Source organism: Lagopus muta, chromosome 8 (genome assembly GCF_023343835.1).
Source record: "Lagopus muta isolate bLagMut1 chromosome 8, bLagMut1 primary, whole genome shotgun sequence".
NCBI classification, from domain to species: Eukaryota; Metazoa; Chordata; class Aves; order Galliformes; family Phasianidae; genus Lagopus; species Lagopus muta.
Window position 1 is genome coordinate 21871828 of NC_064440.1, and position 27979 is coordinate 21899806.

Here is a 27979-nt window from a genome sequence, read left to right on the forward strand (position 1 = left end):
GTATGTAAATAATGATATTAAACCAGTAAGTAAATACCATTTTTATATTTATGGCTGTCAGAAATCTTTAATCTCAAGTCTGTATTTGTGTTTGAATATGCCTTACATTAACTTTGGTAATGTAGGATCAGTGGAAAATTACATATATATTAAGTTTTGATTTTACTCATCCTACATCATAGGATGCTGAGTAAAAATCATTTTTTCCTCTTTTTAAAGTATAAATTTTAAAATATTTTGCTACTGCTAGAAGTAGAGTAAACCACATTTTAAAAAATGGATTCCCTTTTAAAACCTGACTGAATGTTTCAAAATCACTAGGCTGAGCTGAGCAGTTTGAAGAAAATAAAATGGAATGCCTTTTTGCTAAGAATAGTTTCTTGCCTCTTTTTGTTGAAATGTCATAAGTTGCACAGCACATATTTCTTTAGAAATATCTTGTTTTTGTACCTTTGTAATAGTCCTAAACAAGATTTTGTATTACTTGTATAGATTCTTGTAGCCTTGGGAAAGAAAAGGAATGAGATATAAACTGTAAGCTTGACTCTTCATTTTGTGTTGTATTACATCATGAGTCAAGTATTTTCATGCAAATAATGTGATCACTGTTATCAGATGAAAGAGGAAGTGTTTTCAATAGCCAGCTGCAGTGTGTACCATTAAGCAATATATTTTCAGTAGTGTATTACCTAAGGTAACATAAAAGGTTTGTACAACACAAGTGAGCAGTACATAAATCCACTTTGAGACAGTATTTAATAAAGGGGATCTAGATGAAATAGATTTGTCTTTTTAAAAAGGGAAGAAAAAAAAACAAGGCCCTGGAGTTTGATGGTAAGTGATGGAAAAGCAATTTATGTATTGGTATAAATATATATATGTGGGCTAACAATGTATTATGGATTTTTACCTGTATCACTCTATTTTTAAAGTTTGAGTTTCATTTATCTTTAAATAATTATAAATCCTTAGGGATCTTATTCTACATTTTGCAATGTGAATAATTTATTACTTGACATACTCAAGACCATTTTTTGAAGTAAAGAAATATAATATTTTTTTAATTAACTTGGAAAGAATTACTTAAATTGTAGGATGGTTATCTTTTTATCTAAAAGTAGAAAAGTTACTTAAGAAAAATTCTTAAAGAGACTTCAAGAGATGAGTAAACACAGAAATCCTTTCTATGCTAGGAAAAAAATGCAGTGGCAGCTTACAGTTTGCAAAAATGCTTAGAAATATTAGGATGTAGATTTTGGTCTGTTTCTTCAATTAATTGATATGATACTGTGTGACACTGAAACCTTTGTCATATTCATTTAACAGGATAATGTTTTTCAGTCATGATGTTCTGTTTAGAAACTCCATATTTGCACTGACACAGTTTTGCAACTTCTGTTAGCATTTGAGACTCCCAGGTTTCTGTAGACATATTTTTTGGTGTGTCAGATATGCTAAACACTTGTGTTAGAAATGCTTACTGTTTAAGACAATTTAAAATTTCCATGCTTGCTGCTTTGACACATGACTTAATTGCTAGTTGTCAGTGGGTAACATTTTACAGTGTGCATCCAACAAATAACTGTACCTCAAGGGAAAGACTGATTCAAGTCCGTATGCTGCAGCATGTTTTCTGAGTTCAAAATGAAAAATTCTAAGAGGTGAAAAGATGTACATTATTTCATCAAATTAAACCTACCTGTGCCTGTAACTCTGCACTGAAAACGAGCGGACTGTCCCTCGGATGTAACAGCATCACGAAGTGGTACCATGACAGCAGGTGGATACACTGGTACCTCTAGCTCAGGAGAAACAACTTCTGGGACTAAACAATAAGAAAAGTAAGTAATTAAATTTAAAGGCAAAGGTGAGGTGCAACTAAATGTTGACAATAAAATTTCACAGACATTGTGAACATAGCAAACTCACTTTCCACTGAAAGTGAAGCTGAAGTTGTGGCAACTCCATAGTCATTTTTGGCTTCACATGTGTACACAGCTGAATCTTCAGGGAAAGTTTCAATCAGCAACAGCGTATATTCTTGAGCATCATGAAGAAATTTGCACTTGAAACCTGGAGAAAGCTGTTGATCATCTTTGTACCAGGAAACTTTGGGCTGGGGTTTCCCTGATATCACTGCACAGAAGCGGGCAGGTTTACCCGACTCCACGGTGGTTGGCTGTAGCTCCTGGATAATCCGAGGTGGCTCCGGAGCTGAATTTCAGAAGGTGGGGCGGAGGGGAGGGGGAACACGGGGGAAAGAGAGGGGGAGAGAAAGAGAGGAAGGGGAGGAGAGGAGAGAGAGAGAGAGAGAGAGAGAGAGAGGGAGGGAGAGAGAGAGAAGAGGGGTAGAAGAGGGAAAGAAATCTCATTACTGGTATTCATCATGGGTTCTAAAGCATTAGCGAATAAATTTTCAATTTTAATCTTTTTGTTCCCAATCTTGCTTGCTTAAGAAAAAGTGCCCTTTTCCTTGTTAGGAAGGGAATGATCTAGAAGCAACTGCCTTAACAGAAGTAGTTATGGTGACATATGTTTTGTCTCGGCAAAATGCCTCCAAAAATTGTTATGCTGGTCCTCCTGTGTATTTATCCGTATTAAAAAAATTAGTTTTATTTAAACTTGATATTTTCCTGGTCTAAAATAATACAGATTAAAAAAGGACTGTTACAGCATTTTCTTCAGCTACTTCATTAGAGCAAGAAATATCTACGTGTATGAGGCTTTTGACAGCGTTCCAGAAATGACTCCCTTTGCATTTATTTTTTAATTTCAAGGTATGATTTTGAGAAAAGTTATATAAATATCAGAAAAATACAGGGTAATAAATGAAGTCAAAGTGTTAGTTTTGGGTATACATACCATTCACATAGAGAACAACAGAACTCCTATTCCGTCCTGCAACAAAAGTATATTCTCCAGCATCAGAGTAAGTGGTTTCAGAGATGCTCATTCGATGAATTCTCCTTTCCACCACATAGCTGTATCTTTCCTCATAATGGAAGTTGATCTCAATGCCATCCTTGTACCACTGTGGTTCAATGTCATCTTCATTAACTTCAAATTCAATTTCAGCTCTTTGTCTCTCAATGACCTACGAGCAAGTATTAGAAACATTACAAATAGCATTTGTTTTTCCAGGTTTTCTCAAACTCCAGTAAAACTTCCCAGAGGAAGGCTCTGGCCTTACAAATACTTTTTTTTTCTGGGAGGTTTTTCAGGTTAGATGTTGTCGCTGATTGAATTAGAATAATAAAGTTATAAAATATTTATTCTTCATTGGATGCTGTACCTGAATATCTTTATGGATACTTCTGATTCGAACGTCACGACCTTCCACTATCAAATTGGCACTGGATGTGTTTCCACCTGCTACTACAGTGTACTGACCAGCATCAGACATTTTCGTGGAAGGAATGATAAGACGATGGACATATTTCTCCCGCTGAATTTTCATCCTAAGGAAACCAGAAAATGCAGTGAATACATTATTTTCTGGGGGAAAACACATTTAGAAAGTCAAGATGGTGTAGAAGGAATAATTTACCTCTCACCAATCTGAAGTTCTTGTCCATCCTTCATCCACTGGACCTGAACATCAGGTTCTGAAATTTCACATTCAAAAATGGCTCTCTTCTTCTCCACAACCTTAATATCTTTAATATGCTTCCTAAATTCAATGTGACGAGCTGGAGGAAAGTAGAACAGAATGAGTGCCATTCTTCTATTTAACTCATTATAAGTCACTAAACATAGAAATCAAGAGACCAAATACCTTCCACATATAAAGTGGCTGATGAAGCTGCTTTTCCAGCAACGAATGTGTATTCTGCAGCATCACCAAAATGCACATTCCTTATGGAGAGTGAGTGTGTGAGCTTCTTTGTTCGTATCTGGCATTTGTCAGTAGATTTTATTTCCACCCCATTCTTCAGCCATTTATATGAGATACCTTCATAGTTAACAGTAACTTCAAATGTGATTGTATCTTTCTCTTCAGCATTGATGTCTTCGAGCATGGAGGTAATTAGGATGGCTAAGAGAAAAAAGAAATGGGCATGGTTTAGGGTTTTTGCTTTTAACACACTTCAGCTGGTCCAGAGATGCTTAAAATCTTTGAGACAGGTTCTGATTTTTGGTGATATTTGAAGGAAAGCTTCAAGTTTCTGTGTCCAGAAAGAATACTATAATTAGTATTTTTTTATATGGAGATAATTAATCTCCAAACCTTCTGAATGATACAAGAATCTAAAATTCATCTCCTGTGGAGATTTGACACTTAGGCACATTGCTCTAAACAGAGGGATCAATAGCCTGACTTTCAAGTTTGCAGCTTCTAGTCTCTTTCTAAAAATGTAGCTTAGGCTACTTAAGATTATTTTAAAATCTCTCTGCAATATTCCTGGTTTTGTCTGAATTGCACCTGCATTACAGTAAACTCTAGTATTGTTAACTGTAAAATATTCCGTTAATTTCATATTCACATACGTTTTACGGTCAGAGTTGCACTGACTCTGTCATTTCCACAGACAAACGTATATTCTGCAGAATCTTCACTGCTTGTGTTCATGATGTTCAGCTGATGGAGTTTCCCCTGGACCACTATTTTGAACTTTTCACTCATTTCAATCTCCACACCATTTTTCAACCAGACAGCAGGTACGTTGAAATGAGAAACTTCACATTGAAAAGAGGCAGTTTTGGTCTCAGGGATCTCAATACTTTTCATGGTCTTTGTGATGTGTATGGCTGTGGGTAAAAAATAAAAATAAAAAAGAAAGAAAAAGATTTTTTAAAAGGTCTGTATGTGTGCAGGAGTTAAAAAATAGAAAAAAGTCTACAAAGTGTGAGATCTGTTACATGTGAGTTGGTATAGCAACTCATATAGTTTCTTACCAACTTGCAATACTTACTTTCCACAAATAGTTTTGCTTTACACTCAAGTTGTCCAACAAAAGCTGTATATTCTCCAGCATCAGCAGGAGATATATTATGCAGCATCAGCTTGTGGACTTTCCTTTGTGATATCATCTTGTATTTATCACTTTGTTTCAGCTCAACATTTTTGTGGAACCAGCGAACTGGTACAGTATCATGGGATACACTCAGTTCAAAGGAAACAACAGCATTTTCCAAAGCAGTCACATCCTTTGGCTTCTTGATAATCTTGACAGCTTAAGGAAGAAAGTTAGCAAGATTCAGAAATCTGCTTCATTTGAATCTCAAACCTCACATTAAAGCAAACACTCAAAATAGACTGACTTACTTTCAACGTGAAGTCTGGCATTTGCTCCTATCTTTCCAAGCTTAAAGCTATAAACAGACTCATCAGTGACAACACAGTGCTTGATTTTCAGTGTGTGAATTGTTCCTTTCACTGAAATTTCATATTTGTCATTTGATTCAAGTTCAACACCATTTTTAATCCACAGAGCTCCTTTCACATCAGGGTGAGTAAGTTCTACGCTGAACACTGCCTCCTGTGTTTCTGTCACAGTCAAGTTCTTAAGAGTCTTCTTTATCTTAACAGCTGGAAAAAATATTTTAAAGAAATTAACAATGATCTTAAAAAAAAAAGAACTACAATTCTTCATTTTAAAATCTATTACCTTTGTATTGATTTATATAATTTCTACCAAAGCGATGTGCTTGGAACACAAAAAGAAACCTCTAATTGTAGTATCCATGAGAACCAATCATGAACCTTTATCTGATATATTTAATAAACAGCTAGAAAATAGTGAATTTCTATCAGCCAGACAGTATCTTAAATAAAATATGCTTTTTTTAAAAAAAATAGCATGCTAAATTCCAGAAGAGCAAGCTCCAAAATACTAAGTTTTGCTACCTCAGATAGAGTATCATAATGTAACATTGTTTTCAAAATGTGAAGCAAAATATGCTTGTACCTTAGGGTATGATCCAGACATAGTGAGTGATGCTGAACTGAGCCTTAACGACATGAGTTATTTATTTGTATTTAAATTTAAAAAAAAAAAAAACAAACTCAGACAAACTGACCTTCGACATGCAGTTTAGCAGACGTCTTTGAGCTTGCTATTTCATAGCTATATTCACCCATATCATCCATCTTTGTGGCAGGGATATTAAGTCTCCTCTTAACACCATCAGTTTCAGTACGATACTGATCTGTCCTGGGTAATGGTTTACCATTTTTTAGCCACTGGCCCTCTGATTCAGGATTTGCCACCTCACATTCAAAAACAGCTCTCTGGGACTCAGCTACAGTCAGGTCACTGAGAGGCTTTGAAATGGCACCTCCTATTGGAAAGCAAAAGTACATCGTTTTTCTTGTTTGTTTTGTTTTTTTTTTATTTGCTGTCATGCATCTGTTCAATTTCCCCCATATAAAAATGCAATCATATGAAAATCAGGTACTAGACAGAATTCTTTGCCCCGATTTTCTACATGCCCATAGTCATTCTGAGGTCTGTGAAAAATCAAGAATAGAATGTGATGTGACCATCACAAAAATATGTTTTTTTATCCTAGTTAGTCTTATTTACTATTTTTATTATCAGCAGAGGCACACCAAATATTTAAGAAAAAAATAATCCTTCTTACAATAATTATATTAAAAGCATGCTAAAATATTCCCTTCCAAGACTGTGATTTAGTAAAACCCAGTAAGGAAGTAAAACACTTCCTTCACTGCTCTGTTGAATTCAGTTTGCAGAGATCACAAAAGATAAATGGAAGAACAATGAGAACATTAAGAGAAATTAAAGTCTAAGAAAATACAGAAACAGCACACAGATATTACACTTACAAAGAACAGTATTTTGAGCATTATTTCTAATGCACACTGAAATAAAAATCTTGGACTTTAAGCCTACTAACCTGCCACTATCAATTTTCCAGATGTTTTCTTCCCTCCAGCATAAAATACATATTCTCCTTCATCATCTTTCATCATTTTCACCACTGTCAATTTATATATTTTGCCATGTGCTTCAATTTTGTATTTAGGACCAGCCTTGATCTCTTGCCCTTTGAAATGCCAAATTACATCAATCCCTGAATGGGAGAGCTCAACCTCAAAAGATACATTCTGTGTTTCAGTGCAGGTGATGTCATGAAGACCTCTGATAATCTCAATTTCTATAAAAAATAAAAATAATACATAACACATGTATTAGTTTCTTCCATTATTTCGTATTGAAAAATTATTTCAAAATAAATTTGCCTCAAACAAAACTTACCTTCAACTGTGACGTTGCAACTTGTTTCGACTTTGCCAACCATTAACTTGTAATGTCCTTCATCTGATGCATGGGTTCTGGCAATCACTAGCCTCTGTTTAGTGCCTTTACACACAGCTTGTACACGTTCATCAGGCTTTATCTGATGATCATTTAGGTACCATTTGGAGGAAGTTACATCTGGTGCTGAAACTTTGCATTCAAGGATAGCCTTTGTTCCTTCAACTACATGAACATCTTTCAGAGGAACTATTATTTCCACACCTGCAAAGTTACAAAAATTATCATGAAAAAGCTATACCTTTAAAAAGTAATCATAACGAACCCAAAAGCAAACATGATTTCAAATTCATGGCAATGACTTACTGTACACAGTAACTTGTCCAGTGGTTGATAGTTCAAGACCAGGAATGCTGAAGGAGTAAGTTCCACTGTCTTCTTTTGTTGCATCTTCTATCAACAACATGTGTGACTGTTTATCCAACACGATATGAATACGATCACTTGACTGAATTTCATGACCATCTTTCATCCAGACACCTTCCACATTTTCTAGAGAGACCTTAACTTCAAGTTGTACAATATCTCCCTCACAGACTTTTTGATCAGTAAGTCCTTGAAGAATAGTCATGGGACGAGCTATGGAATGAAATGAAATGAATTAATCCTTGTAATAGAATACTGAATACTAAGGCAGTCTGGTATATAACAACTCATACTAAAGAACATTTATTGTATACAGATGATATAAATATTAGATATGCTTACGCTTTATCTTTAGTTTGCAGTGAGTCCTCTTCCCATCAACAACAAAGCTATACTCTCCTTGATCATCTTTATTAACATCTTTAATAGTGAGGATTCGGCGACCACGACGGGATGCAAGCACATATTTATGATTGGAACTGAGTTCAACATCACCATGATACCATTTCCCCTCAATGTCTTCTGGGGAAACCTCACACTCAAGTTCCCCTGTGAAGGATTCTGGGACTTCAACGTCCTCAAGTTCTTTAATGAACATAACCACAGCACCTACAAGTAAAAATAATTATGTTCACGAATGAGTTTGATTAGATACCCATGATGAAAAAAATTCTTTTTAAATTGAACATATATACATACATGTGCACACATTGTGACCATTTTTCATAAATGTATCTCAAAGCTTTCATACTGGATTCAAAAAATACAAAAGGGGTTTAAACACTTCCTAGTGCATTTGTCTGAACTGTTTTATTTCTTCTTGAAGTAGATTTCACTTTAAAAGTACTAAGTTCTATATATAAGTACTATAGTTCTAGGCTGTGTGCTTCTTACCTTCAACAATAAGCTTTGCAGTAGTTTTTACTGATTCATCTTCTACCAGAGCACAGCTGTAGTCGTCAGCATCAGACATTTCTACTGCTAGTACAGAAAGAAAATGAGCCTTTCTGTCTGAGTGCATCCTGTATTTTTCTCCAGAATGAATCTCAATTCCATTCTTAAACCATTTAACTTTCACGAAGGGTTCTGATGTCTCACATTCAAATGTTGCCATGGAGTCCTTCTCTTTAGCAACAACATCTTGTAAGTTCTGGATGAAGCTAATTAGCTGCTTGGCTGCAAAAACAATATGTAATGAATCAATAGGGCATTTGTCATATAGGCTTAACTAGAGTAATTGCTATAATAGGTAGCAGGATAAAAGTAAGAGATTTAAAATTACCTTGCACTAACAGGAAAGCATGGCTGGAAGTTTCACCAGCTATATTGACTGCTTTCACCATGATGCTGGCTGAATCATCAGAAGTCACATCTCTGATGACCAGTTCACAAACGTTATCTTCAGGCCAGTACCAGTATATACGATCAGTCCTTTCAATCTGCACACCATTTCTGAACCACTGGCACTCAGGGTCTGGTTTCCCTACCACTCTCACACGGAAGTGGGCATCTGTGCCTTGGGCTACAGTCTGGCTTTGAATTCGTTCAAATATCTTTGGAGCTTCCATACTTGGACTAAGTTCAACCTTCTCTGGTTTGAACGTTGGAATGGTGATTTTGCCTTCAGGAGGAAGGGCTTTCTTTTCTTCCTCTGGGATCTCTTTGGTCCAGTGAAGAAGTTCTTCTTTTGTCTTTTTTAGCATCTCCTCATATGATTCATCCTTCTTGCGAGACTTAAGTTCCACAGCAGTGATGGCTTCATAATAGCCCTCTTCTGTCCTTCGCTTGAACTTACTACGCAGCTCCTCAGATTCCTCTGACAGTTTCTCATGTGTGATTCTTTCAGCTCTTTTAAGTTTCACTACCTCTTTGGTTGTTGCCTCAGCAGGCTTGTCTATCTTCTGTACCTCAAAGAGAAGTTTTCCAGGCTCTGTCACTACAGGTTCATGCCTGGGTTCAGGAGCCCGACGAAGAACTGATCTGAAGTCTTCTCTCTGCTGGATCTCAAGTTTCACCTTATGTTCAATAAAGCCTTCTGGATTCTCTGCAGTGACTTTCACCTCACCTGTGTCATATGATTTGCAGTCCACAATATCCAGGTAGTGGATTCCATCATAACGGAGTCTAAACCTTTTGCTCTTACGAATGAGCTGACTGTTAAGGTACCAGTTGACCTTGGGAAGAGGATAACCAGTGACACGGCAGCGGAATCGTGCTGTTTCACCCTCCAAGACTCTTGCAGGCTCAGGAACCAAAACAAGCTCTGGCTTTTGTTTCTCCTTTTGATCCATAGCAACTGCAGGAAGAGCACCTTCATGTGCCATTCTTTCTAACTCTTCAATTCGCTGCATTCCTCTTCTGCCTTCTGGCAATTGAGATTCTTCCACAAGACTTTTCTCATCCTTCACAATCAGGGTAGCAGATGTATGGTCTGTACCATATTTGTTAGTTGCCCTGCAAGTGATCACACCACTATCTCTGGAATAGGCTACTCCATAGTCCAGGCTACAGTACCCAAACTCATTAATCATCCGGAGTCTGTTAGCTGCTTCCAATGGTTTGCCATCATGCAACCATTCCACCACCATAGTTGGGTCACCAATTGGTGTAAGTCTGCACTCAAAATGCGCTGGTCCAAATTGCTTCAGCCTTAACGATGTGAGCTTCTTCTTAAAAAATGGTTTCTGTTGCTTTTCTTTGTCATAAAGATCCCCCTCCTCCCACTGCTCTTGACCATAACGCAAATGGAGGGGCTCTAACTCTGGTGCTGCAATCTCCTTGGCTTTGTAAGTCCCTTTTGGAATGATTAATCTTCTTTCTGGTTCTGGTTCAGCATGTTCAACTTCAACATTCACCTTGCACCTAGTAGTGTCCCGCCCAGCTTTGTTGATGGCAGTAGCTGTATACCATGCAGCATCTTGCCTGACGGTGGATTCAATTTTAAGGGCAGCAGCCCCTTTTGTTCCCTCAATCCTGAAATATTAAAACAATTACTTAAAAACTTTCTTCACATCTCCAAAATAAAGTCAAAGCTTCCAAAGGAAATTCACTGAAAGGATTATCTGATTATTTACATTTATTCATATTTGAGTGCAATGCATAATAATCAAATAGACAATGATATAAGATGCAGTGTTGAATCCAGTGGCAGTTTTGCTTGCAGAAGACTACAAAACTGGAGACTGAGAAAGGTTCTTTAAGTCTCTGCTGTAAACAGGATTTGCATAATACAAAATATGCTGTTATACAACTCAGATAATATTGAGGGAAACCTAAAAAACATTTTCTGTCTCAGAGCTGTGCTGCAATGCAAAAGTTTTACTGGTTTCCGAAACCACTGGACTAAGCCCTCAGTTTATTCCTTCCGTGGAAGCAAAGATATTTAGTGTACCGTAGGAGGCACTTAGCATCTAACAGAACAGTGATTATTAACTGTTTTTACTATTAAAAACAAAATAATCAAACAAAAAACACGACAACTGCTTACTTTATTCTGGGATATTTGTGTGGTACAATGATGTCACTATTCTTCAACCACACAATGTCAGGATTAGGGTTGCCAGTTGCTTTCACAGACATGTGCAGTCTAGAGCCCTCTTTTACACTAACATTCTTGAGCCTTTCCACAAAGCGTGGTCTGACTAGATCCTCCTTAGCTGAAATAGCAAGGAAAAGTTATTATGAGAGGAAATGATTATAACCATTATTTTTAATAGGAAACATTATCAAGTCTCCTAATAACAGCATGTACAATAGATACCTTCCACAGACAGTGTGACTGTAACAGAAGCTTTGCCTGCCCTATTCTGAGCAATTACAGCCCATTCACCAGAATCCTCAGGCATAGCAGGAACAATGATCAATGACTGGGTACCATCTTCTTTAATCACTATTTTATGGGTGTAGTCATTAACCACTTGTTGACCTGCAGACACAAATGAATAAAAAAAACCATTGTACTCAAAATGTGTCTCAAGATGTTAAATGCTCATTAGATTTTTTAATATTATTCTTTTACATAAATAAGAACTGCATACCATTATGGAACCAATATGTCTCTGGCATAGGTCTGCCAACAACTTTTAAGTCAAATCTTGCTGTCTGCCCCTGTGAACATTTGACTGATGTAGGTTTCAGCACAAAAACTGGCTTATATAGTCTCTCTAGTTGTCCTTCATCAGTTTCATCTAATCTGCGTGCAGGAGAACGAGAAGGAGAGCTGCGTGCAGGAGAACGAGAAGGAGAGCGTGGAGAAATAGATCTGAAAGGAAAAGAGATACGTATGAATATGTCATATAGGAGTGTGCTGACATGGTAAACAAAGTTCAAATTTTGTCTTTAGGATAATATACTTTAAAGAGTTTTATCTATTTATCTATGTGAGAAATTGTGCAGTCACTTTATTTTTGAAGTAATTTTTATGGACAAATAACACGAGCATATGCCACACTAAGATAAATTTATTTTTTTCAGATACTGTAAAGTCACAGACGTAACCTATGTATTTTTGTGCATGTGTGTGCATATGTATATTATAGATGCCCCATCTCTGGAGATGCTCAAGGCCAGGTTGGATGGGGCCCTGGGCAGCTTAATCTAGTGGTTGGCACCCTGTACAGCAGGGAGATTGTATCTTGATGATCTTCAAGGTCCCTTTCAACCCAAGCCATTCTATGATTCTGTGAATACTGGATGAACGTATGCTATTTCAAGGATAGGACTTAAGAGCTGCATGCAGTGCTAGAATTCCAAGTACAGATATTATTTTTCCCAAAGCATAAGTGGGTTAAGAAAGATATATGGTGTCGTAAATCTAACACCATAGCAAGATATATATGCAAAAGATGCTACTCTTGAGAGCTGCACAGCCTATTAAGAAAGCAAATCAGAAAAAAGGTTGGCACAGAAATCAGTACGAGCAATGAGAACAACATTTAGAACTTCTCTAGAGGCATGAAAGCTCCAATAACCTAAACTGTTTACCCACTGTGTAATGAGTGTCTGAACAGGTTTCATTGCAGAAATTGAAGTCTCACGTAATATATATGACTGTGTACGTACCTGTATCTTCTCATAACTTCTGGTCCTGGCATATAACCTGGAGTTGCTGTGGGTGCAAGGGGCTCAACATACAGCTTTGCTGAGCAAATGGCATTTCCTTTCATGTTACTGGCAAAGACTGTGTAGATTCCTTCATCTTCAGGTAAAACAACAGGCAAACGCAGACTGGCACTACCATCTTGCAGAACTTCCATGTGGTAGCGCTCCCCATGTCTTATGCGCTTACCATCTTTGTACCATGCAATCTGCATGGAAAGAAACAAGAATGCTGAGTGAGCTTTCCAGAAGACAAACACCCAGTAATAGACTGTACATACAACAAACTGCAAACTTCTGTTTTTCAGCTGATGTATTGTTCCAGCCCAGTAGTGGCGTTAACATTTTCTTATTTTGAGGAAAAATGTTAGATTTAAGTAACGTGCTTTCATAGAAGCATAAAAAATAAGTTTTGGTTTTACAGGGCTAGAAATAAAGTCCATTGTGAGGGAGAGCAAAGTGATTTTTATCTTTTAATTTTTTTAAACTGTGCTCAATACCTGTGTGCATGCTAACTCATACTCTGAAGCAAGATCTATTTCACTGGTGGTATTAAGGTGGATTAAGTCTAATCTATCAGTAAAATGACTAACCAATCTAACACTGCTGCATTAAGGGACAAAAGAAAAATCAGTTTGATATCATCAGATTGTGTTTCTAATAGATGTGCTGTTTTCTGTGCAAAATAAAAATTTGATACTGAGATGTTAAGGGAGTTTTCAAGTAGAGAAGTTTTTTATAAATAGATAAACATCATGCAGGTTTGGAGTACCTTTGGCAATGGATATCCAGTTGTCTTACAATGGAAAGTAACACCAGTGCCTTCAAAGGTTCTGTAATTCTTTAATCTTAAATCAAATCCTGCTTCAGTTGCTTCAGATTCAGAAATATCAACCATCATCTCCTCTCCATCTTCCTCGAGGAGCTCATCTAAGGTTGTCTTAATAATTCTGAGTTCAATTTCCTTGATAAGTCTTTCTTCAAAAGAAGAAATGTGGAATTCCTATGTAGAAAAGCAGTGGCATTAGTTGAGTTGTGTGTGTCAAATAACGTAAAAAGAAGTGACTTGCACTGGTAAAATTAAAAAAGATTTTAAACAGCTTGTCAGTATACAAAATAAGCAGCAAACATACCTCATCTTCCACAAAAGTTCTGACCACCACTGTATCTTTGGCCATTTTCTTCCTAATTAAGGCTTGTTCTTTTTCATATTCTTTATCAAAGTCACCATATGAAATAGGTGGGGCTACCTCAGCCACTTTAGGTTCCTGGACATATGCAGTCACTTGAGTTTGGTACATCATTTCTTGTTGGGATTTTATGTAGGCCTCATAATCAGCTAGGAATTAAAAACACATTAACTTTGATAAGTGCTTATAGTTTTCACTCTATTGAAATAGAGAACAAGTACAAACTTATTTTACTGAGGTTTTTTTGTATTTTTTGGTTGGTTTTTTTGACTGAAGCAAAGATGGTCTGTCTAGCCAATAAAATGCAAGTAGCAATAAAATCTGAAGACTAATGCCTTCAGATGAGCTTTTAAACAGGTAAAAGTTTTATTTTGCAAGTGTGCTAGTTTTCAAAGTGGAAGCACTTTTAGTGACTGTACTTTCTACCTGACAGCTCTGTCTCCTTCAACCTCTTTTGCATTTCATAAGGACAACTGAAATTAACCTAAGCTAGCTTCTTTTCCTTTAGTAGAACAACTTATTTTCGTTTTAAACTTTGCCCACATAACCCTGTGAAGGTCTGATGAAAACTTATTATGAATGCATATTTAACATTTCTATAGCTGCATATTCCAACAAAGAGTATATATCCTTCAAGAACCTTATGTCAAATACTCTGCATGCAGAAACTGAGCCACTAGCTAGAGCAGGTATTAGCACGCTCTCTTTATGCTTCTTGTACTGATTAAACTAAACTGCTAATAATTCACAGCACAATTTAAAGTGCTTTTCTCTTTACAATGTACCTTCTTCTAGTAAGGAGACCGTTGCAGAAGCTTCTCCAAATTTGTTACGAATGACAATAGTGTATTCTCCGGCATCATCGGCAAAGGTCATGGAAATTTCAAGTTTGCATTCCCCAGTTTCTCGTTTATAACTTACTTTGTATCTATAGAAAACAGAAGTACAAGCAGCCGTTTTTTACGACTTTACTTTCAATAGTGATTCTCATCAGTTGGACAACTAACATTCATGAGGAAAAAAAAAATCAACTTTTGCAGGTAATTTTAACTCAGTGAATCTACTGAAAAGCATAAGAAAGTAACAGTACGCTCAGAGAAATGGGATGCAAAGAATAGAACTGAGATATCAGAGATCTACTTGGACAAAACAAAATACTATATGCTGTGTGCATATAGTTTATTCTAGTATGATATATTCCATGCTATAAATGTATATTTTTTCTCAACTGGAAAGCCTGTTGCTTTCTACAGACATTTTTGCAGACAGAATGCAAACACTACACAGACAGTATAAAACAGATATAAAATTTCTCCCTGATTTGTTTTCAAAGATTCATAGCATTTCTCATTTTACGATCTTCTGAATACTTATATTTTAAATCTCAGCAGACCTAGCGTCACACAACAAGGTACAATCCTATGATTTTTACATAAATGAATGATGCTATATAAACGAAAGAAATTGGCTTAGCAGCAATAAGGGATCAAAATTATGTTATTATCAATGACACATTCTTTAAAATTATGTTTAATTAGTTTTTGCACATTAAATTACCTGTAGCCAGTCGTAAGAGGAACTCCACCTTTTTTCCAGAGGACATGTGGCTTTGGGTTGCCCCCTACTTGGCACTCAAAAATAATGCTCCCACCTTCAATTAATTTGTGTACTACAGGTTTTCTTATGAAGAAAGGAGGTACGGGTTCTCCCGATACTTCCTCGGCAGAGACATCTTCCATTACAACATCCTTTGTCTCCACATAGCTGGAACAAGATTACAGCGCAGATTGAATCATCAGATGTCAGATGAAGCTGTCATAAACAGAATGCAATAAACTAATGACCACCATAAGAGTGGGCTGTTTAGGAGCAACTTTACCTTTTCTCTTCTGTAACAACCTTCTCAGAAATGGTTTCTCTAGTCTCAGTTTCTTCTGAAACTGAAAGGCAAATAAGATATAGTGAATTCTGATAATACTTTTGAATAGTGACTAAGCAATGAGTTTAGCAAACAAAGTGAGAGAAGGTTAAGTAGCATTTCTCAGAGGACCAGGTACTTGCACTGAGGGAGCTGTCAGCTCATAACGGGCCTTTTTTTTTTTTTTTTAAACATACATTCTTGCATTCCTGCCTCCGTACAGCCTTAGAGTGTAATTCCAGGAATATGTTTGACTTGACAGTTGACAAAATCTCAAAGTTACACTATAAGTAACACGCAGTTAATAAAATGATAACCTCCCTTCAGCGATAGGTATACTTACCCTTCACATGCAAGTGGCAAGATGTGCTGACACTCCCAGCCTTATTGGTAGCAGTGCAGGTAAATCTTCCACTGTCTTCTGCAAAGGCTTCACGAATCACAAGGCGAGCAAGTCCTGCTTTGAAAGTGATCTGGAAGTCCATTGAGCTCTCTATCTTGTAGTCTTCCCTGTACCACGTCACAGTAGGCTGAGGGTGACCAGAGATATGGCACTCCAGAGTGACAGACTCACCTTCAGTCACAGTCTTATTTTTGAGACCCTGTATGACAAAAAAAGGAAAAAGAAAAATCACAGTCATTATATATTTTCACTACTAAACAGATATTTTAGATTGGATATTAGGAAAAACTTTCTCTTGGAAAGACTGATAAGGCATCAGAACAGGCTGCCCAGGGAGGTGGAGTCACTGTCCCTGGAGGTATTGACAAAGAGAGCAGATGTGACACTTGGGAACTTGGTTAGTGGGCACGGTGCTGATGGGTTGACACAGTTGGACTAGATGATCTTAGCAGTCTTTTCTGACCTTAATGATTTTATGATTATATTATTTTAATAACTATAATCTCTTGGAAATTTAATGACTATTTCAAAACAGTGTCTTGTTCAATAGTATACAAGAAAAAAGAGGCATTTTCCAAGGGAAGTATTTGAAACTAGATTTGGGATCTCTGAAAATTAAGAACATGTAGCATGATGTTTATGTAAATAAAGGAGAGTAATTTTTTCAGTGAAAAATATGAAATGACTTTATGTTAAATGACTGTGAACTCTCATCTTCACAACAGACATGCTTGACAGAGTAGTTTGTATATGGGATGAAGTGTATTATTACATAGAACCAAATTTTCATGGTCAAGATTTCAAAGATAAAAAAATCAGACTACAAAATGCATGAAAACACTGTGTAACTACCTGAATATACATAAAACTTACCCAGACTAAGGTGGGCGGAGTCACAGGAATTTCTGCAGGCACAGGAACTCTGGCAGTTTCTGTCACCTAGATTGTTCAAAAGCATGATTAATAAACATCTCACAGGCAAAGGATGAAAACAGCAGAATTAGGTAAGGAGAAATCTTTTTTTTGCCTTAGATAAATATTAAATCCTTGGTAGAATTTGTGCAAAACAGCAAAGAGATAAAAGTCAGGCAAATGCTTTAGAAGGGAAAAACTGGAAGGAGGAGATAATAACCAACTAGATTTTTAAGGTGAAAGTCAGTCAGAGTGCCTGAAATTTGCTTAATGATGTACCTTTGCTTCACCCTCTTTCCGCAACAGCAGGTGATCCTCCCGCACTGCTTCACCTTTAATGCTTACATCCACCTCTTTTTTCGTCTCAACATCATAATGAGTTTTATAGGTATCAGCGACCTCTGTGAAGGGAAACTGTGGAGGAGCTGACTCTGGTTTTATCTTGACTTCATGCGGCTTTAGCTGAGGTGGTTTCACAGGCTTGGTAATCTTTTGTGCAGCAGAAGTAGCAGATAACTCCTTTTCCAGAGTAGCCATAGCAGATCCTGCTATTGAAACCTATGGAAAAGAAGATAAAGGGTTACAGCTCTGTAATTCTCCTGTTGTCAGAGAAGGCATAGTATATTTCTCAAGCAGATTGCATATCCATCACTTGCTTCCCAAGTTACTTTGTTGACACCGCAAAGGCTACATATACAAAATTGTCTTCTAGTTTTAGATTGTAATAGTAGAATACTAGAAACACAAAATCCTTTTATTCGTTTTTAATGTAGAACTTTAACGATAAGATCATAAGTGAAACTTCTGAAATTTCCTCTAAGTTTACTCACTTAAGATGTTAACTTTCTATTTTTACAGTCTAGTAGATGTTGCAATAAACCATACCACTAATTATTTCAATAACAGTCATTAAGATACCCAAATGGTTTTCAAAACGTTCTTGCAGTTGTAATAAGTTTGCATGCATAAACATGGAAAAAATCTATAAATATAAATTTTTAGGTAAGTTTATACAGTTTAATTACACTTGCAAAAAAATCTTCTCACTTTTAAAGTCCAGATAAAGAGAAAAATAGCGCTTGAAGGAGAATATTAATTAAGTGTAAATTTTAATACTATTTGAAAGAGTCAGAAGAATGGAAAGAATAATACTAAAAATGGATAATGTTATATTGCACAGTCCAGTTTTCAAAAGTTAGCTTTATATGAAGCAATCTGCAATGAAGAAAGGAGGTACTGCTATTAATGTGTGAGTGAAGAGATGCAAATAATAACCTTCATGAGTGACACTTCTGCTTTATAAAAAATGTGAATTGTATGAAAAGGGTTTCTGATTACAATGTTTAACAAAGTATTGAGGCTGCCTCCTTAAATAGATTCTAATCTTGCTTAAATGAGTAATAATTACAGGTCACATTTTATCAGGTCGTGTGTGTTTACAGTGTTACTATTTATTAGTCAAACAAGATGATGAAAACAACTTTAGAGAACATAAAACCTTTCACCTGGAGAAAGTACCATACCAGACTGGAAGAAAAAACAAAATTGTGGGGGTTATTAGAACACAATATTTTCCTTATATACACCGTTTTTACTTCTTACCTCATACGTATGATCTGGTTTAGGAACAGCAATTTTGGAGACAGTGAAGTGAGGACTTGCTGTGCGGGGTCGCGGGTGTTCTATGTGGATTGTCTTCTCAATCTTGGCTTCTGTTTCTCTTTTAATCTACATGAAGCAATGAAAAGATTGTTGAGAATGTGATGCTGTTCTCTAAGCTGAAAAAGATCTCATTGAGACATAGTTTTTTGAAAATGATGGAATGGAAGCAAGTCTAACCTCTGTTGATACATGAACTTCCTTCTTTTCAGCAGCTGGAATATGTTTCTCAGGAGGAATGTAGACCGTTTTAACTTCTTTAGTAGCAACATGGTGTTCTGCTTGTGCCTCATGGTCTTTTACAGCATGCTCTTTATAGCCATATTCCAAAGTTTTGTGCTTGACATGAGTTTCATCTACTTGCTCTGTCTCCCAAGGTGATCTAACACGCGCCTGATCAACGGCTGCAACAACTGTAGCTACAGCTTCAGCCCTTTTTCCAGCTTCAATCTATGGATAATACAGGCAAAGTTTGTACAAACGCTCATCATTGTGTACTAAAGGTTTCCTTTTCTGGCAAATGCTTATAAACATATTGCTCAGTAAAAATTATTCAAGATAAAGAGATGGTGCATTCCAAACACAGATAAGCAAAAGTAATAAACTTTCAATGTGTTCACTCACAAATGCACTTCAGAGTCAGTAGATTCAAATATAGACTCATTTTCAAGCTTTATCTACACATATTCAGACTATAACTATGCTTGATTGCTTTTTACATGGCATTATTTCTATCCAAGTCCACTTTTAATACTTTATGGATGAATTTATTACTACTTGTCTCTGAGTACAACAGCTATATAAACGTACACAATTTTAAAGTCAATCTGCTCATCAACTCCATATAAAATCTAAATGCTACTAAAAATGTGTGGAATGTGTCTGACATCTGACACAAATGTATTTACTAAGGAATACATCCACATAATAAAATTACCATATGCATATCTGTAAACTCCAACGCTAATCTATTTTAAATGTTTTTACTAAAGAAGGAAAACTTGGCTTTCAGAGAAACTGGAAATAATGTTTGTATCAAGAACTCTTTTATTCTCCTCTCTTTTCCTAACAGTTGATAAATAATGTCAGCTTCAATGTCATCAATGATATCAAAACCCAAACTGCTGAGTCAGTCAACATTAGATAATGGGATGTTTACTATTTACTGTCATATCTGGGTGTACTCCATAGCAACACAGCGTATGAAATGTACACCTTATAGATAAGAAAAAAACCTAATTGATAATTTCATGCTGATTTTAAAACAATTACTGTCTTAAAATAAATTAATAGAAGCAAGGCGAAGTAGTGTTTAGGTTACAGGAACCTCAGTTCTGTTTGCTGCAAATTTCAAAATCATTCCTTATACTAGCTTGAATTTGGCCCTCAGTTTATGCCTTCTAACAATTAATTTTAATCTCCTTGCACCCTGACTCCTTTGAGTCAGATTTGAATGTTACAATCTTTAAATTATATTTTATAACAGCACTGTATAAACGGATATTTTACTGTTTCTAACAAAGCCTATTAATTTTAAGCAAAGGGTTTTGGCAATTCTCATCCGCAGATAAGAGATCCTATGCTATACTATGCTAGAAAAACTTTTCTACTGTGGTAAATCCTACTAGAACAAAGCAGAATCAATATGTATTTAGTTGCCAGAAATAACAAACTGGATAGAAGTGTACTGATGGTAGAGTTTGTGTGTCATGAAGAGCAATACAATCCAACGCTTAATTTACAGATGCTGTTTTGTCTGATAACGGTAAAATTGCAAGGACTGAGCTTGTAGAAAAGAGCACTGCAGATTCAGAAATTTCACTGAATTTGAAACAATTTGATCAAGTAAACACTATAAGAAAGTCATTGTTAGAGAGTAAATTTTCACAGAGACATCTGATCTTAGTCTGAAAAGTGGCACTTTCTGTTAGGGTGGGACAAAAATCTTGGTATCACTAGAAAGTTAATAATTCATTCACACTGAATCTATTATTAGAAAATCATTCCACTTAACAGGCATAATATCAGGAAATAATTTAAATGCATCCTATTGTACTCAAATAGCTCTTAAAAGGTGAGGTTTGCAGAGAAGGTAAGTTGTAACAGTGCATTTCACATCTGCCACAGCAGTATTCACCTGATCATAAGCTAGATGCATTTTTTCTTGCTTGGCTGTAATTTCTTCTCTAGTTCTGGACACTGTGACTGGTGCAATTATTTTCGGAACTACAGTAGTTTTCTTAGCTTCCTTTTTAATCTAATTGTTATAGCAGAAATAAAAGTTTCAGTTACATATGGTCTTGAAAAATATTTGAACAATGGGAAAATACTTTGGATGGGAACACAGGAGGAGAATTAAAGGGTTACATCCTTGTGCACTGCAGACAGCTCTCTATTACTTGTAAGTATTGTTACGCCTTAATACCTATTTAAGTAAAAGTAATATTTTTTAAAAAATTAAAATGCATTTCAGGAGTCAGACAATCCATTCCAAAAGTCAGTCCAAAATTATGGGCATCTCATTAATGAAAACAATTAGGAGAGAAAGACAGGGTGGTGTAACACAGTCTAATTAATGAGAGTTTGTAATGAGGTTTGTAAGTGGAATCAATCTTAGAAAGAAGTGACCTGGAAATGTACAGTTAGTATTTGCTCAGGGAAACAAAAGGTTTGCTAAGAATAGAGGATAACAAGACAAACATGGCCATTACAGTGCCAATCACCTTTTCATGGCTTATGCTCACACGTTCTTGTTTGGTTGCAATTCCTTCTTTACTTTTTGATATTAAGACTGGAGCTTTAGGTTTATCAGTGGTAATCACCACCTTTGGTACAGAGGGTTTCACATCTTCCCTTCTTATCTAGTTTTATAGTGAAGAAAAATAATAGCAATCAATTATATCTGTCACCAAAATTTTTCAGGAAAGCAGGTCAGGATTTCAGATTATATAACAATAAGAGAAAAACACCACCTCTGAAATAAGATAACTCCTCTGTACAGATCAAGCGGTAGCCTATCTTATATGCTAGCTGAACCAAGTCCATTCAAAGTCCATACATTGCATTAAACTATATGTGAATCTTTCCACTTCTGAGTTAATTGAAACATATCAGTGCTGTTTTGTAGAGACAGTAGATTTAAAAACGTGAGTTACTGATTCAATTTACTTCCATCAGTTGATGGAACTATTCCATTAATTCAATGAAAAATGATTCCAGAATTTGATCTATCCGATGCATTCAGTTTTCATGTAAATATGAGCTTCATTAAATCCAGATATAAATATTATTGTATGCTGATAATTACCTTCACAATTTATCTTCATAAATCTACCTTCAGATGAAAAGCAAAGGTAGTAAATAATCAGATTAAATTCTGAGAATGCTAGCAACAAAAGCCATAATGCTTATAGAAACCACAGGAAAGGAGGCTACATTATTTCCCTGTAGACAGATCCACTATGAATTCAGCAGATTTGTACCTCCAATGCTGGACCTATGTCAGGAATAAGTCACTTTATAAAATTTTGATTTTATAATCTCATCTTCATAAAAATGCAAAGGGAAGAAGCAGAGGATGTGATGAAGAATGAAGTATTTATAAGGTTATTAGAGTATAAAAATGAGTTAAATATCTATATCAGATTTACTCACTTGTTCATGAGAAACATGTACTTGCTCATGTCGGGCTGATATTTCTTCTCTAGCTGTTGATATTCTCTCTTGTTCTTTGGCTTTGTCTGTGGCAATTATTACTGTGGGTACTGGAGTTTTCTCTGGTTCTTTTCTTACCTGAATGTTTACAAACAAAGAATTTTAAATTATGTATTGTTCAAAATATAAGGAATGTGATTTTCTGTAAGTTTGGGAAAGAGAATACAAGCAAAATGGATGCAAAACATCAAAATCTGATTTTCAAAATCATCTAGCATGAAAGCTAACAACATAAACAGCGTTTCTATACATTTCGCATTAAAATAAAACACTGGAAAAATGTTTGCTTTGCTACTGAAAAGCAGTAATAATAAAAGAAATGGCGTCTGAGAAAAACTGTTCTGCATCATGAGTTTAGAAAAGTGAAGGATACTAAAACTACGTTTTAGGTAAATTTCATTTTGCCAGGAAGTTCTCATGAACATGTGATTTTCTGCTCAGGTGGATTTCTGTTTCTCAGTAATCTAAGTTACAGCTTCTTTCTTAGACATTCTAGTATATAGGTATTTAAATGTAACATTTATCTACAAAAGTTGGTCTTCCATTAAATCAAATTAATCTTACAAAACACATTCTAAAATAACCTGTATCCCAGTCACCTCCTGGTATTTTCAAAATAGATTTCAATGCAGAATGAGTTTTTCCCACTTGTTCTCACCCACAGTGCTTCCAACAAACAAAGCAGGCTGCAAATAGCAAGCTTAGAAATAAAGTATTACAAAAAAAAAAAAAGAAGAAAACTAAGAGATATTTCTTATGTCACTTCTAAATGTAAACCAGCATGAAATAAGTAAACAATGGGGTTTCTCTAAGTTAAATTTTCAGAAGTTTAGATATCACATTCTTAAATATTATCTGTGGAAACGAAATTTAAAAAAGAATGACATCACCAAGGAGGGGTAGGAGAATGATAGCAATGTAAACTGGAAGAGTGAACAGGGTATCAAATGAGAAGATAGTTTTTTTTCCAGATGTCGCTCATGTTTTTCATAGGTTGTCCATCATACGTTTGATTTTTTTAAAAAACAAGATAGGGTATGAAAATTACGGGTAACATCTGTATTCACCTTTTCACGAGAGATGTGCCTTTGTTCTTGTGAAGTAACAATTCCTTCTCTAGTTCTTGATATTACTGTTTGTTTTGTAGCTTTATCACTGGTAACTAGTACCGTTGCCTCCTTTCTCATCTGATTTTTATAGTAACAGACAAACAAAAGACCAAAGCCTTAAAATTCAGTTTAACAAAGAAATCACAGAATCACAGAATCACAGTGCCACAAATCATGAAAATCATGAAATCATGAAAATCATGAAAATCATGAAAAGAGAAGAAGGGAAAATAAGAAAGGAATGCAAATCAAGGAAAAACACTCCAGAAGAGTTATTTTATCCCTAGTGGGAAAAGTATAAATGAGGTATTAGACGGAAAAGTTCATCAGTGTAAGAAAAATGTTAGAAAGTAACTGACACGGGAGAATTTAGGAACACTTTCATAGACAGCATTCTTAAACTTGGAAAAAGTTTAAGAATAATTAGTTCAATCCCACTATGAAGAGAAGTGATGGCGTAAGTAATCCACAAGCATTCCTTTAAAGGGAAGATGTTCTGTATGAGTTATGCATGCTTTTGTGGTGAACGGTTTGTTAATTCCTCACATTAAATCAAGCCTTGCTTGCATGTAGGATGAAGAGATAAAGGGGAAATTAAAGAATGTCTGTGCTCTACTTCTACCTGCTCCTGAACAGGCTGAACATGGACTGCAGTCATTGCTGTCCTTTTAGCAGCTTGCTCTACAACACTTGGAGCTGGTTCTCTCACCATGGCTTGATCCACAGCAGCAACAACCGTAGCAACAGCTGCTGTTTTTTCACTGTCCCTTCTCACCTACATTAGTCACATCAAAAAACATTTTTTCGTATTATGCATACACACAGAAGAAGCACAAAACAAGTACACAGACAGAATGTTGCAGTCCAGCATTTAAACATTTGCAGAAGAACTCTCTCAACTAAAGTTACACGCAAGTCTTTACAACATTTAGCTCATCTATTCAGCAGTAGTACATCCACAGACAGAGCAAAAACAGTATTCTTTCCAAAAATAGACTTTACCTCTTTAGCAGCAGCTGCAACCTCACCAGCAGCGGCACCACTAATAGTAACTTGTTCTTGCAGCCCGTATCTCCCTTCCCATCTTTCTTCAGTTGTTATTTCAGTAGCACTTGTGGATAATCTGGTTTCCTTCATCTGGGCTTCAGCGGTTGCAGAATATCCTTCCTGCCTCCAAGGAGGAAGGACTTCAGCCCCAGGTGTCACTACCTGTGCTTTACGGATTGGTGATGGAGATTTCACTGGTCGAATAGGAGAAGTAGAGATTCTTCCAGCAGGAGAAACGGACCTAATGAAAATATATAGAATTCATGTAGTGTCATGACTATACTATAAAGAACATTGGCCTGAACTTGAATTCTTTCCCCCTTTGGAAGAACTACAAAGCCCTGAAGATACGTTTTAAAAGGCTTGTTAGGTGTTCTATTTGAAAGTTACAATTATCTACTTTAGTATATGCTTTAAATTTTTTTGTGTGTTTTGTTTGTTTTCATACTCATCTGTGTAACCTATAGCTCAGATTCCCAAATTGAAATAAAGGTAAATGTAAAAGTGCATTTCACACAAGTACATACATTTAAATACAAAAATATATAATTAGTCTCCAATTCCTCTGTCTTCATTCTCCTAATAATGATATAAAAGGCATTTTTCAATATACTTTCATGGGCTTTCTAACTTTTTTCTACTTTTGCAAGGAATTATGTTATGTTGCATTTCTCAGATAATGGTCACGAATACTGCACCATTGCAGCAATAGGTGGCAGCAGCATCACATTAACTTTAAGATTTATTTTTTTGACATAATGCAGTCCTAAAAATGGTTTGACTAGCACAGGAGAATGAGACTTCTAGTTCCATGTACACTCAAGATGGCACTACTGAGTCACTCTTTCACCTTGATATCGCTAATTACTACCAATTCATTTCTGTCTGCGCTGTTAATTACCGTCAGTAGGCAAAACTCATCAGCACATCTAATAATGGCAATTTAGTTGAGGCTTTGCAGAGCTTGAACACATTGCTTCCCTAATGCTTGTGCTTCAGAATGCTGGGACCACAGGACTTACAAAACTATTGCCTCTTTACCTGTCATGAAACTATCAGGATCTTCCAGAACACAGGCCCTGCTCTTCAAATTACTCTCAAATTCCCTCTCAAAATCCTTTACATACGATTTGCAGTCATTACAAACACATACATAGAACATGGGTGGTGACACACTGGTACAGGCAGGCCAGAGAAGTCATGGAAGAACCATTCCTGGAGGCGTTCAAGGCCAGGTTTGATGGGGACCTGGGCAGTCTGACTGGATGGTTAGCAATTCTGCCTGCAGCAGGGAATTTGAACTGGGTGAGCAGTAAGGTGGCTACCTAAGCCATTCTGTGATTCTATGACTAACCTGTGTTCACCATTTTCAAATAGTCTTCCATTCTGTTTACCACCCATCAAAGTCATTTTTCTTTTCTCTGTTTGTATGAAATAATCATAAAAGGGGAACTGCTCTGTTGTTTTTTTCTGTTTCATCATGCACTTGGAGCTTTGAGTGCTATTTCGATTGTATATAAAACAATCAAATGGGATTTATTGTGTAAAGGATTTTCTTCCATATGGGACAGAAAATTTACAGAAGAGAGTCACACACTTCTTTTTCAGCAGTGGCAAATATAGTACATTACATTTCAGAATCAGAATAAATTCATGGTACCAAGTCAGTGCATTCTTTCATTTTATATTATGGCCTCATTCTGCAGTATTAAAGCTGTATATTGAAGTGATTAAAAGAGTGATATTGTTTGAAAGATGTTTACCTTACTGGTGAGGGTGTTGGTGCTCTGACATGTCTTACAGGTGATGGTGATTGTCTTACAGGTGATGGTGACTGCTGTCGTGCCATTTGAGCTTTTGCAGTAATTACTGGTGGAGTTGGTGATTTTGATGTAGGTCGAGGAGGCATTCGTGGAGGTGCTTTGTGTGGGAGCTGTTGGGCTGCTGCACCTTCTATGACCATTTCAACACTTGTAAGTGATCTGGCATCAAAGTGGGCTTCAATCTTCTGCAATGAAACCAAGAAAACAAATCTGAGATACTGTACACTTAATCATCCACACTGAAGTTTTATATTACTTGTTTTTGAAAAATATACCTTTTCAATTCTGGCTTGTCTTGTTTGTGAAATCTGAGCAGTCGAAACAATTGTTTTTGTCTTTTTAGCAGGAACGGCTTCTTCTTCACCTTTTGAAAGAGAAAATATAGTCAGGAGAATATGCCAATAAACATGCAATTGGAGAAATAAATGAGTACTCAATCTATATACAAGTGTATATAAACAATAGAGAAAGAATGAAGCAGCAAATGATTTTCCTGCAACATCTGTACACAAATAATTATGAAAACAGTTGAAATAATGTTTACCTTTTCTGCATTACTATGTTATTAGAAGTGAATTAATAAATAAATATAAACACATTTATTTTTGATTGGAGAATCAAGTCCTGGATCCCCAATGACTAAACATACGATCTGGAAGACCGAGGTAAAACCCAGTAGAAACTTCTTTGGGTAGAATGATTTACTGCTACAACTCTCTGCTAAGCAGTCTTCATTCTTACCAAGCTAACTTACAAGACCACATACAGTTACATACAGTTACATAGTCCCATATACATATGTTATCAAAGTCAGCTTACAAATATAACCTTACAAAATAATGAACAAATTAAGAATAACAGAAACCATTCCACACTTGTTTCTGTCTACTGTATACTCAGTTTAAAAAAGACTCGTGGTGAATCATGGGTCTTTTTAAAATTTCAGACATAACCTTTGGCAAATTCCACCGGAGAGAATGATTTTTCAGAGGAAGTTAATAACTCTTTTAAGAGTTAAAATACCACTAATATAACTATGATGTAGTTGTATAAATATTGTATCTTTACAACAGTGCATACTCTTATTTTCATGGCTTGTAAATCTAGCTCCATTACCTTGAATCAGCAGTTCAGCTGTTGAAGTAGCACGTCCCACGTTATTTGTGGCATTTACTGAATAAGTGCCGGAGTCTTCAGGATATGCTTCTGCAATTATTAGGCTGTAAAGGTCTCCTTCTTGTAAAATTTGAAAATCGGGGGAGCTTTGGATTTCTACTCCATCCCGATAAAACTTCACCACAGGTGTAGGGATTCCAGTCACTCTCACATCAAGTCGAACTTGACTTCCCTGCCTTGCAGTCATGCTCTGTAGTCGTTGTGAAAAGTTTGGCGGTGCAGTTCCAGCTGCAATTTTATTGAAGAGAAAAGTAGAAAAGTAATAAGAAGAATTGTTAAACA

At 36.0% G+C, this 27979-nt stretch overlaps 1 protein-coding gene across 11 annotated transcripts in view; it reads right to left on the reverse strand.

The window, feature by feature from the left end:
• TTN (titin) overlaps window positions 1-27979 on the reverse strand; it is a 240223-nt gene that overhangs the window by 205025 nt on the left and 7219 nt on the right. For 9 of the 11 annotated variants that reach the window (XM_048953109.1, XM_048953112.1, XM_048953102.1 and 6 more), the window contains exons 4-42: window positions 27638-27925; window positions 26797-26885; window positions 26462-26706; window positions 24654-24939; window positions 24274-24426; window positions 23610-23729; window positions 22483-22620; window positions 21552-21689; window positions 20966-21085; window positions 19009-19278; window positions 18772-18897; window positions 17449-17727; window positions 17131-17196; window positions 16198-16456; window positions 15816-15876; window positions 15494-15700; window positions 14722-14864; window positions 13880-14085; window positions 13519-13749; window positions 12711-12955; window positions 11687-11910; window positions 11410-11574; window positions 11137-11305; window positions 8932-10622; window positions 8544-8825; window positions 7992-8258; window positions 7590-7862; window positions 7224-7487; window positions 6862-7122; window positions 6022-6282; window positions 5267-5530; window positions 4914-5174; window positions 4489-4749; window positions 3776-4036; window positions 3548-3689; window positions 3293-3458; window positions 2863-3094; window positions 1930-2214; window positions 1700-1825 (exon numbers count right to left, since the gene is read on the reverse strand). In XM_048953109.1, the coding sequence (XP_048809066.1) occupies window positions 1700-1825; window positions 1930-2214; window positions 2863-3094; window positions 3293-3458; window positions 3548-3689; window positions 3776-4036; window positions 4489-4749; window positions 4914-5174; window positions 5267-5530; window positions 6022-6282; window positions 6862-7122; window positions 7224-7487; window positions 7590-7862; window positions 7992-8258; window positions 8544-8825; window positions 8932-10622; window positions 11137-11305; window positions 11410-11574; window positions 11687-11910; window positions 12711-12955; window positions 13519-13749; window positions 13880-14085; window positions 14722-14864; window positions 15494-15700; window positions 15816-15876; window positions 16198-16456; window positions 17131-17196; window positions 17449-17727; window positions 18772-18897; window positions 19009-19278; window positions 20966-21085; window positions 21552-21689; window positions 22483-22620; window positions 23610-23729; window positions 24274-24426; window positions 24654-24939; window positions 26462-26706; window positions 26797-26885; window positions 27638-27925 (9525 nt within the window). The remainder of the gene's footprint in view (window positions 1-1699; window positions 1826-1929; window positions 2215-2862; window positions 3095-3292; window positions 3459-3547; window positions 3690-3775; window positions 4037-4488; window positions 4750-4913; window positions 5175-5266; window positions 5531-6021; window positions 6283-6861; window positions 7123-7223; window positions 7488-7589; window positions 7863-7991; window positions 8259-8543; window positions 8826-8931; window positions 10623-11136; window positions 11306-11409; window positions 11575-11686; window positions 11911-12710; window positions 12956-13518; window positions 13750-13879; window positions 14086-14721; window positions 14865-15493; window positions 15701-15815; window positions 15877-16197; window positions 16457-17130; window positions 17197-17448; window positions 17728-18771; window positions 18898-19008; window positions 19279-20965; window positions 21086-21551; window positions 21690-22482; window positions 22621-23609; window positions 23730-24273; window positions 24427-24653; window positions 24940-26461; window positions 26707-26796; window positions 26886-27637; window positions 27926-27979) is intronic. The other 2 variants (XM_048953111.1, XM_048953110.1) reach the window with 1 other exon arrangement.